This window comes from Camelus bactrianus, chromosome 1, assembly GCF_048773025.1.
Source record: "Camelus bactrianus isolate YW-2024 breed Bactrian camel chromosome 1, ASM4877302v1, whole genome shotgun sequence".
Taxonomy (NCBI): Eukaryota; Metazoa; Chordata; class Mammalia; order Artiodactyla; family Camelidae; genus Camelus; species Camelus bactrianus.
In genome coordinates, this window is record NC_133539.1 from 9,126,440 (window position 1) to 9,138,559 (window position 12,120).

Here is a 12,120-nt window from a genome sequence, read left to right on the forward strand (position 1 = left end):
ATGGCTTGGCCCTACAGTCTTTTCTGTGACCACTCAACTCTGCACCGGTGACTCAAAAGCAGCCACAGATAATAACGTTGAAACACAAGTGAGGCTCCTTCCAACAAAACTTCATGCACAGGCACTGAAATTTAAATCGCATATAATTTTCACACCAAGAAATATTCTTTCGATTTTTTTTCAACCATTTGTTTAAGTAAAACTCATTCTTAGCTTGTAGGCCACACAAAAACTGGTAGCAGGTGGGTTTGCCAGTCTCAGGGTTACACCAATGTTACAACTACATCGTAGGTTACGTCAAGCCTGCGTTACAGGACATTGCCTCATATGCCACATTACATCACATGAGGTCATTCACTCCCGTCTATTACCGCGTCATCACGCCAGCTCCCGGGGCAGCAGCATTCTGGGTAATCCTGCCGTGGGCGGGGTGGCGGGGGAGAGGGCGTGGCCTCCCCAATTCCCGTCTCACCGTATTTTCTCACCCGCCTGCAGCCGCGTCCGACCTGACGGCCTTCGGCGACCCGCGCCAATTCCCCGCGCTGCCCTCCATCTCAGACCCACGCATGCACTACCCCGGCGCCTTCACCTACTCCCCGACGCCCGTCACGTCGGGCATCGGCATCGGCATGTCGGCCATGAGCTCGGCCACGCGCTACCACACGTACCTGCCGCCGCCCTACCCCGGCTCGTCGCAGGCGCAGGGCGGCCCATTCCAGGCCAGCTCGCCGTCCTACCACCTGTACTACGGCGCGTCGGCCGGCTCCTACCAGTTCTCCATGGTGGGCGGCGAGCGCTCGCCGCCGCGCATCCTTCCGCCCTGCACCAACGCCTCCACCGGCTCGGCGCTGCTCAACCCCAGCCTCCCGAACCAGAGCGACGTAGTGGAGGCCGAGGGCAGCCACAGCAACTCCCCCACCAACATGGCGCCCGCCGCGCGACTCGAGGAGGCCGTGTGGCGGCCCTACTGAGGCTGCGCATGCGCCCGCCGGCTGCTCGATCGCCTGGCCCGGGGGCAGGACGTCGACCCGGAAGCGCCTCCTTCCGGACCCGGCGTGTGCTCTAGAGGGGCCCGCGTGGGTCCGACCGCCGGCGGGCCTGGAGCGCGCGCCCCCGTGAACTGTGATCCGCGCTCTGGCTCCGGGCCGCGGCCTCGGGCCGCCTGCGCTTCTCAAGTCGTGCGGCTTCGCGCAGCCGCTGTGGGCCCATCTCAGATCTGTCAAACCTGGCGCAACTTGAGAGTGTCCGCCTCACCACCACGTGGACACGCTGTAAGGCAAACAGGAAGATTCCCAGAGGGAAACTGTGAATGCTTCTGATTTAGCAATGCTGTGAATAAAAGAAAGATTTTATACCCTTGACTTCACTTTTTAACCAAGTTGTTTATTCCAAAGAGTATGGAATTTTTGTGGGGTTTTTTTTGAGGGGAGGAATGCAACTCATCCTGTTTAGCATCTAATTCATATTTTTAATTTTCTTTTCCAGCACCTTATAAATTGCAAAATGCGTATTTGCATTTGGGGTGGTTTTTATTTTTTATATATATAAATTTAAGCTTGCTTCTTTCTTGCTTTGACAAATGAAAGAAATATGATTCTTTTTTCTCTAAGTTTTATTTAACTTTTCTTTTGGACTTTTGTTTTGTTTGAGAAACAGCTACAGCTTTGGGTCATTTTCAACTACTGTATTCCCACAAGGAGTCCCTAGATATTTATGTATCTTGGTGTTTAGACACTTACTTATGTGTTGATACTTTTTTTATTATTTAAATGTACTTATATTAAGAAGAAAAATATCAAGTACTACATTTTTTTGTTTTGTTTTTGATAGTAGCCAAAGTTCATTGTATCACATTGAAGAAGGTTGGGAAAAAAAGGATGGGTAATGTGATCACTCGGTTATCTAAATATTGTTTACATTAAACTCCCTTTATTATTAATCAAACGAGTTGGTAGCTAATGCAGCAATGTTTCAGTAGGCTTTTTAGATACTGAGGGTCACTCCAAAGATCTGAAGTATGGAATTTTCTGCCAAGCTCAACAAAGGGGCTCATATCTGACTCCCTGCCTTCAAAGGAAGTCAGATCTGGTTCCAGAGGTTTCGGGCAAATGCCAATGATTGCACCCCTGGAGAGGATTTATTTTTTGCCTAGGGGTTTGCTCACTCCATGGCCTGTTGATAATGTCAGACATGCTTTGTAACAGACGGAATCCAAAGTTAGCTATGTGGAGGAGCGGTATCCACATGGGAACCGAATGAATGAATTTAGGGGTTCCTTAACTGCTCAGTTCTAGGGTGGGAAGGAGATCGTCTGAATCCAGAGTTCAGACGTTTTATTTCCAAGAAAATATTCCTCTTTGATGCATTACCTGTGCATTGATGCAAAACAAAACTTGTGACTGCCCCCCAAGGCTGGGAGTGGAAATGACTAGACTGCATGCCTTTGACAGCTGAAGGTCTCCAACTCAGTTTTCATAGGGTGGGCCCAGAAGCAGGCCTGAACAAGCCAAATCCCCTCTGTGTGCCTCAGTGGAGTCACATGGGAGAGTATCGTCCCACCTGTGCAGGCCCCATCCCACGCTGCTCGTTCACCGCCTAACTTTGCGTGACTCTCACCAGGCTGAGACCCTACCCTACAGGGTGTGTGCACTTTTACCCATGCCTCTGCGTGACGGGAAGGGTTCGAGTCAGTGCTGCCTATGGCTACAATTCAAACATATCCAATGTCACTGTAAATTTTATGGCACTATTTTTATTGGAGGATTTGGTCTGAATGCAGTTGTTGTATAGCTCATAAATACTAACTGCTGATTGTGACATGTGTGCTCAAAATGATCTGGTTGTTATTTAATGTACCTCTTAAATTAGTTGAAACGATTTCAGGTCAACTCTAAAGAGTATTTGAAAGCAGGACTTCAGAACAGTGTTTGATTTTTATTTTATAAATTTAAGGATTCAAATTAGAAAGATCTTTGGCTGCAGGCAGCAAAACAGCTGGTCTTATTTAAAACAACTTGTTTTTGAGTTTTCTTATATATATATATATATATTGATTATTTGTTTTACACAGATGCAGTAGCACTTTGGTAAGAGTTAGAGTAAAGCAATTTGTGTTGGCAGTCAGGTTGTTCTTACCTAGAAAAGAGCTAAAGCAGATCTTGGAGAAACTCAGAATATATTTATTTTCATTTCAGACATAATTCTCTCTCCACAATTCAATTTCATATTTTATTCTATATTACCTTTTTACAGCAAAATTACCCTTAAATGGCACTAAATTTAAAATTTTTTTACATCTGAATAGGACCATTAGCCCATTTACCCCAAATTGAACTTAAATGTTCTTTTCAGCATGTTGTCTTATCTAACATGACAAAATGTTGGTTAAAAAAAAAATGAAGGGGAAAAAAATATGTATTTTTCAGTTCAATTCTGGTACCTGAGGCTATCCGAAGTCAAACTCAGCCAAATGCCCAAGGGAAATCAGATCATCTCTCACACTGAATCTTCACTCTCAAAGCGTGTCTGAGGAGGGCTTGTCATTTTGTTGCAGACCCTATGGGTTTGGCCATCCAGAGTTTCGCAGACCCTTACCAGCATATACAGTATTTAATCTTTCCAAAAAAAAAAAAGTCAAACCCTGGTAGTTTTGGAGATAGGTCTCATACTTAATGCGTTTTTTTCCTGAGGAATTCCATTCTATTGCCTTCAGGTAAATTAAGTGGTCCTTTTATCAAGTACATCCTTAAGCCAATAATGGAATAACTGGATGTATCTGGGAACATTGGTCCAGAAGAAGAAAGATTAAATAAGCCATCTCTACTGCTTGTTCATGCCCTTATTTATAATTTCAACATAGACACAGATTTCAGTTATTTTCTCTAAAAATACTTAATTTCTCTTCCTCTCTGATCCCTAGTATCTCCCTCTTTCTCTCTTCCCCTTCCTCCTCCAAAGCTCACCTCTCCCCTCCTCCATTCTCCAGCTTTGTGTAAGGAGACAGCACACCCCACCCCCACCCCAACACCAGGCAAGGAACAGGAGGAGCTGCACTGTTCCTCCCTTTACGTAAAGGAACTTAGTGAGTCAGCCTTTCTCCCGCGTATGGGTTTCTTCCTGCAGAACTTTGCCAGCCATTTTGGATCTGCTTGCTTTCCAAGTGCAGCAATAGAAGTCTTCCTGGGCAAATTATAATCAGTGAGTTAACAGACAGCCCTTCTGCTACCTAGGATTTCTAGGCAGATAAACAGAAATGCTCTGATTAGAAAGGAAATGAATGGTTTTGCTCAAATGTCCTGCAATTTAGGATTGCAGATTTCTGTCTTGAAATACCTGTTTCCTTGGGACATTCCGTCCTGGTGAGTTTTATTTTTGGAGGTTTTTGTTTTCTGAGGGGGATGACATGTTTGGGGTCTTTTATTGGTTTAACAATAATCTCAGAAAACATTTTTTACATCTGAACAAAATGCCTTTTTGTTTACTTGCAGTATACAGTTTTTTGGGGTTTTCTGTTTGTCTGTTTGTTTGTTTGGAGTTTTCCCCTCCCTTTTAGCCAGATCAGTATTGATGAGGCTGATCATTTGGCATTTTTTTTTTCTTCCAGAAGAGTTGCATCAACAAAGTTAATTGTATTTATGTATGTAAATAGATTTTAAGCTTCATTATAAAATATTGTTAATACCTGTAATAATTTTTTTTCAATTTTTTTGTGTGTTTCTAAGGACTTTTTCTTATGTTTGCTAAATACCATAGACAAAAAATGCTTCTTTCTACTCTGTTTATTTTAGACTTAAAAATGAGCTACTTTTTATTCACTTTTGTAAAGAGCTAATAGCATGGTTCCAATTTTTTTTAAGGAAGTTCACTTTTTGTTCTGGGGAAATGAGTATGCAAAAAATAAAGAACTGTTGGTTATTTGTGCTATTCTGGATGTATAAAAATTAATGGAAAAAAAAACAATAAACTTCCAAATTGAAATGACAGTATAACACATCTATTGAAAAGTAACCACGGGAAATGCCGTCCTGCTTGGCTAGGCCCCACCTCATGTCTGTTTGTGTAGCAGTTACTGCACCTGTTCACAAAGCATCCTGGAAGTTTGTGTGTGGTTTCTTTCTCCCTGGTACTGACAGCCATAGAGAACACTTTCTGCAAGGGAACTGTCAATGTCAAGTTTTAAACCAGATACATTATGAGAGAACACCCAAGAAGCCCCTCTCCAAGGTGTTTCTAGCTAGCACAGGAGAGCAGACACCCATCGTGCATGGTCCGCTGCACGTAGCCGGCGTGGCCGCCCCCCGCCGGGAGCACCTGCCGGGAGCGCCCACTGCGCCCAGCCTGTGCAGGGCAGCTGGACTGCTGCTGCCCAGGAACCATTGGAGCCTTACTTTCTTTGTACCACAGTTTCTTCTGTAAATCCAATATTATAAGTAGCGAATGGCAAATAAACAGTTTGGCAAGTACGTACACAGTATCACATTGGTTTGTCTTTCTCTGAGATGGAGGGCTGGGAAGCCGAGTGAAGCCCCCTGCGACAGACAGGAAAATGCCTTCAACAGGCAGCCGCTCTCGGGCTCGCAGCCTGCAAGCTGCAGTCTGCGCCTCCGCCTCCCAGCGCCTCCTGCTCCTGACGGCATCGTGGCCTCGGTCCAGCCCAGGCTCCCCGGGTTGCTTCTTTGGGTATGAAGGAACACTGAAGCATCTTTAATGACTGTTTTTTAAAAAAGAAAAAAGAAAAACAAAATTGCTTAGGATCTGCAGACACAAGGTGGAAAGGGGGTACGTTCAACCTGAGGCCAGCCCCCCTTACCTGCCTCCATTTCTGTAAATTACAGAGTCAGCCTTGAGTAGTGATGGGGAGGTGTTTATAAAGTCTTCCCTGACCACCACCCCTGTGCAAAGGAGCAGTAGTATTTCAGTCTCAAGGCTGTGTTATCCACAGTACCTCCCAGACAAGGACTCCACCTAAATCTCCTTTCCAGTTCTCGCCACTGCCACCTCATGGTCTTAAATAATCTGCAAGATCACCACAACGAATGTCAGGAACCAAAGCAAGCGGGATCAAAAGAAATGACTGATGTAGGAAGTAACGGCTAATGAGCAGAGGCAGGAAATGGGTGGAAGGATTAGTCATATACGTTCAGAAAAGGAGCCTCATGGAGCCTCTAAAAGCATGTACTCAGGAGCCAGACTGCCTGGGTTTGAGCTCCAGCTCAGTCTTGCATGAGGGAACAAGTCAAACCAGTGGCCTACTGTTTCTCACCCATAAAATAGAAATAATACCGCTTTAAGTTATGAAATTTAAATAAGTTAACACATATCCAACACTTCAAAAACTGCTTGGCACACAATATATGCTCAATAACTGTTAAATACATACACAAAGTGATACTGCACATTATTAAAAATATAAACAATACCAAAAAGTTAAAATGCCTCCCATTTCGCTCAATCAATACTTTTCCATTACTATTCACTGTTTTGTGTTCATCAGTCCAGACTTTTTCTATACCCATAGTCTATGCCACATTTCATCTACACCCATGCAAAAAGGTACCATATGGTACATATTGCATGGCTCTCTCACTTAATATACAGTGAGCCCCCTTCCACATCAGCCCGCTTAGATCTCCTTCATCATTTTTAATGACTGCGCTGCACAGAATTTTATGGTTGCCTTAGTAATGGATTCCCTTGGACATGGGACTGCCTGGGAAAAAGACCACCATCTCCCAGCCTCCTTTGCAGCTTGGTGTCCCACGTGACAAATTTCTGGTCAATGTTATCTAAATCGAGGTGGGATGCGGCAGCTCCCAGAAAACCTCCCTAAAGGAAAGCTGGTGTGCATACCTCGCCCCTTCCTCTTCATCCCTTCCCCAGCCCTGCTGCCTAGAATGAGGAGGTGATGATTAGAGGGAGCGAGCCACATCCCAAGAAGGGCAGATGGCGTTGGAATGAGCCTAGTCCGATGACTTTGTGGAGCCCTCATCCCCTCCCTGGGCTGCCTGCGCCTGGATTCATCTACATGAAAGAACACTAAACATTTATCTCTCACTTAAGCCACTCATCTACGGGGTTTTCAGTCATTGCGGACAAACTTAATCCTAATGACACACACATGGTGGTTTCTGCGGGGTCACATCCTACAGAAGCACTGATCACAGGAAGAAATGCTTTCTCTTCTCCCAAACTCTGGTTCCTTCCAGGTTATTAAGGGCCTTTCAGAGTGTTCAGGGATACAAAGTCGTGAGGAAGTGAGAGGGAGTAGCAGGGTACCTTCAGAACCTACCATGATGAACAGCTGGGTGTCCTCACAGACAGTCCATCCCTAACTCTGCCCTGAGGTTTGTGACCACTCCGAATGCCCAGGTCAGCTCGCCAGAAGTCACTGTGCCTGTAATCCATTTGCCTGGTAGTTTTTACCTTAAAATTCAATCTAGCCTCAAAGGTTTTTGCATTCTTTTCCATGTCCGATCCTCACTTGCCATCCTAGTTTTTAAACTGTTAAATTTGTCTAAGGGCAATTTTAACTTTTTTTTAATCTTTGGCAAGCAGTCATCAAATTTGCAGCATTTTATGCATAATTAAAAAATGTAGTGTTCTTTTTTTCCTTATGAATAAATGAGGGACTTTTTAAAAATCTATTTTTACATATAGTTGCTAACATTTGTAAATTTCAAACTCCCAAATTTATCCCCTCCCACCCTCTTTCCCTGGTAACCATAACATTGTTTACTAAGTCTGAGAGTCTGTTTCTGTTTTGTTGATGAGTTCATAGTGTCCTTTTTTTTTTTTTATAGGTTCCACATAGGAGTGATATCATATGGTATTTTTCTTTCTCTTTCTGGCTTACTTCACTTAGAATGACAATCTCTAGGTCCATCCATGTTGCTGCAAATGGTATTATTTTATTCTTTTTTATGGCAGAGTAGTATTCCATTGTATAAATATACCACAACTTCTTTATCCAGTCATCTGTCGATGGACATTTAGGTTGCTTCCATGTCTTAGCTATTGTATATAGTGCTGCTGTGAACACTGGAGTGCGTGTATCTTTTCATATTAGAGTTCCCTCCAGATACATACCCAGAAGTGGGACTACTAGATCATATGGTAAGTCTATTTTCAGTTTTTTGAAGAATCTCCGTACTGTTTTTGATAATGGTTGCACCAAACTACATTCCCACCAGCAGTGTTGGAGGGTTCCCTTTTCTCCACACCCTCTCCAGCATTTATTGTTTGTGGACTTTTGAATGGTGGCCATTCTGACTGGTGTGAGGTGATACCTCATTGTAGTTTTGATTTGCATTTCTCTGTGCAGAGAGATTTGCATTTCTTTATTAGTGATATTCATATGTCTATTGGCCATTACTATGTCTTCACTGGAGAAATGCTTGTTTAGGTCTTCTGCCCATTTTTGGATTGGGTTGTTTGTTTTTTTGTTATTAGGTTGTTTGAGCTGTTTATATATTCTAGAAATTAAGCCTTTGTTGGTCACATCATTTGCAAATATTTTCTCCCATTCCATAGGTTGTCATTTTGTTTTGCTTCTGGTTTCCTTTGCTTTGCAAAAGCTTATGAGTTTAATTAGGTCCCATTTGTTAATTTTTGCTCTTATTTCCATTGCCTGGGTAGACTGCCCTAGGACAACATTGCTAAGATTTATGTCAGAGAATATTTTGCCTATGTTTTCTTCTAGGAGATTTATTGTGTCTTGTCTTATATTTAAATCTTTAAGCCATTTTGAGTTTATTTTTGTGTATGGAGTGAGGGAGTGTTCTAACTTCATTGATTTACATGCTGCTATCCAATTTTCCCAACACCATTTGCTGAAGAGACTGTCTTTTCTCCACTGTATATTCTTGCCTCCTTTGTCAAAGATTAATTGGCCACAGGTCTGTGGATTTTAAATGAGGGACTTTTTAGCCAGTTTTTCTAAAGATCATTTTCTCAAATGTTAAACAACGTTGGTTTTTATTTTTTAATTTAGTTTTATTCAGTTATGTTGCTTTGTTTCGTTAAAAGCTTCCAAACTGATGCAAAACTTTCAAAGAGGTGAATTTGAAGAGAACTGGCCATGAGATGATTGATCATTAGGCAGGCTTTCTGTGGACTGGCTTTGGGTGATATGATTGCCTTCTTCCACATAACACATTTCCAGAATCTGTGCTCAAATGACTTGAAACCCCCAAGCCCCAGCTTCCACTCAGATAAGGTATAGATAAGAATGTCCATTTAACCATTTTGAACAAGAAATATGTTTGGCCAAAAAACAAAAAGGAAGAGAACAGAACATATCGAAGGGGCTGAGAAGTGACTACAATGCTCACAGTTCACAGTCGGGAGTATAAATTAGTTTAACCACTTTGGAAACTAATTTTTCTTTACTCTCAAAAACCTGAACACCAACTTACCCAAAGTTCCAACATTTCTACGACTAGAAAAATACTCCGTAAATTCTCTTCCTATGTACCAGGAGATGTGCACAAATGCTAACAGCAGCACTGACTCTGGTAGCAAAAACTGGAAATGACCCAAATGTGCACTGCAAAAGAATGGAAGAATAAGTTGTGTTTTATTCTTACAATGGAATAGTATTTGGATATGGAAATGAAGGCACTACCGTTGCATGTAACAAGATAAATTATAGGGGGAAAACAAAAGAATATATAGGGCATAAGTCTTTTTATAAAAGATTCAAAAGCAGGCAAAACTCAATAATTATTTTTTAGACACTCATACAGAGGTCTTATAAGAAAATTGGGGAATGAGTAACACAAAATTCAAGATACCTAGTTACATTTGGTGAGTGAGCGGAGGGACACTTAGGAGATTCTGGGATGTAGTTATGTTCTGTTTCTTAGCTTAGGTGGTGAATATGCATATTTGTTTTATTATTTTTTATAAAATTTGGTTCAAGTAGACACCAAATGAGATCAAGATTCACTTTTGGATCAACAGAGTGTGCTCCAGTCTGAGGTCCCAATGGATTCCAAAATCCAAACTGTCATATGACAAATACATACCTGTGGTCACCATGGGAAACAGGTAAAAGAATATATGACTGCTGTTGGAACCACAAATCAGATCTCCCATTCCAGTGCCTGTGATTCGTATATGCAAGGTGAGGGGAATCTATTTCTTCTCAAGGATGGATCATCTGGGTCAGGGGAAGAGAAAACACCAACGTGCTGTTGAGACTGAAAGTAGCCATGAGTGTAAGTTACATAGTTATCTGACTTCTTTTGAATGTCTCCTGACAAGCAGCATCCTCAAAGCCCTGCCAATGGCTCTGGAGTTACTTATGAGCCCTCTCTATTTGCTCCATGAAACAGAGGAAATAGGCGTGTTGTCCACAGATTAACTCTCCAGATGTGGTTAATGATTTCAATACCAAAGAAGGCATACATACATGTGGGTGGCACTGAGAGGTAGGAGATAGTTGGAGACCCTTCATCAAAGTAAAAGAAGGTGGCAACAACCACAAATTTAATTTGGAAACAAAACATTCTTTCTTTTGATTTCAACTGTCTCTTTCTTTCTTCATAAATACCTCATGTCTGTGTAATGATTGGTTCAAGCTCCACTTAAAAAAACAAGCCCTTAGCAAGGTTTCAATTCATTGGTTAACAAGGAGGGAAGAAAGCTTGCTTGGTACTGTAAAAAGTTTGATGTAATTTCCCTCCCCCTGGCCTCTTTTTGTCTAACCTGCAAACTCCTGCAGTCCTAAGACTCTGCTTGGATTTTCTCCCAGTGTTTGAATACATAAATATAGGCCTGCAAGTGCACTGCCCTGTTTATGAGCCTTTTAAAGATCAAAGAGTCATTTTCAGCTCTTGGGCTTGTCACTTTAAAACATTCTATACTTTACCATTTAACGGGTAGTTCTTTCAGAATGTCCATTATGCTCTTCCCATCTTAACACCGAGTCCTACAGTTTGTGTAAAGAAGTGACTTTAATGGAGGATTCAACGCTATTTCCAACATGTTAAAAGGCCCAGCGCCTCCCTTTAATGGAGCTGAATTTTAAAGGGTGCAGGTCTGAGTCTCCATATGTATCATTCTGAAGATGCCATAACTCTGATTCAAAATTGGCTGGTCACATTGACAAAAGAAACCATCACAATGTCAGGAAAAAGATAAGAGCATACAAAACACCATTTTGCTAGGTGTTGCCAGAACTTGAAGTGTAAAGAATGGCTTCAAAGTCATGCAGAGCCTGAGAGCCAGGTCACATTGCTCAACAGTCATGGTCCCTACATGTTTACCTGGTGTCTTCTTGGCAACATCTTGATATTCAACACTGAGTTCAAATCTGAACTTTGGGACTATTGAAGTATTTCTTACACGGACTAAATCGACTGTGGGACGAATAAGCAGAAGCATAAAACTGGTGGATAAACAAATGCCAGAAGCTTTGAGTTTTAACTGATGCATTTCCTGAAATTATAAATGTAATTTAGGATTTCACAGACCTGGTTCTCAGAAGTATACCTGGCTACCTATTCTGAAGTTAGAAGATTAGTGCATTCAGATGTGAAATATTGATTTTGAAAGATTTCTTCCTCCAGCAAAGGTGGACCAGTGTGTTGGAAATCAACATTCTCATAGCTAAAGAATAAAAAAACTTCAAAGTGTGTGTGTGTATTTGAAGACATCAAACCAAGGTAGCAGGGACTTAAAGAACCACTATCCTAAAAGCATACACAGCATTAAATTATCTCAAAATGTTTTTATACACAATGCTTAGTGTTCAATTGACAATTACTTGATGCACCAAAAGACATAAACAAATAACTGAAAGCCAAGAGAGAGCACAGATAAAAGAAATAGTCCCACAGGAGTTATCAGATATGGACCTCAAAATATATGTGATTAATAAATGCAAGAAATGTAAATGGCTATGTGTTGATCCTCAGCAAAAGAAAAAGTGAACATTCTACAATGGAAAAGTACTTGAATGAAAATTAAGAATTAAGAACCTAACCAATGAATTTAATAGCAAATGAGAAACAACTGAAGAAAGGATTAGTAAACTGGAAGATAGGTCAAAAGCAATTCTCAGACTGAAATACAGAGTTAAAAAAAAAAAGTATGTATGAGACAGAACATAAGAGACAT

At 41.7% G+C, this 12,120-nt stretch overlaps 1 protein-coding gene across 4 annotated transcripts in view; it reads left to right on the top strand.

Moving 5' to 3' along the window:
* The window catches only part of RUNX1 (RUNX family transcription factor 1), a 236,652-nt gene extending 231,186 nt beyond the window's left edge, over nt 1-5,466 (top strand). For all 4 annotated transcript variants that reach the window (XM_074359077.1, XM_074358981.1, XM_074359012.1 and 1 more), the window contains one exon: nt 496-5,466. In XM_074359077.1, coding sequence (XP_074215178.1) covers nt 496-971 — 476 coding nt within the window. In that variant the 3' untranslated portion in view covers nt 972-5,466. The remainder of the gene's footprint in view (nt 1-495) is intronic.
* The last annotated feature ends 6,654 nt before the right edge of the window (nt 5,467-12,120 follow it).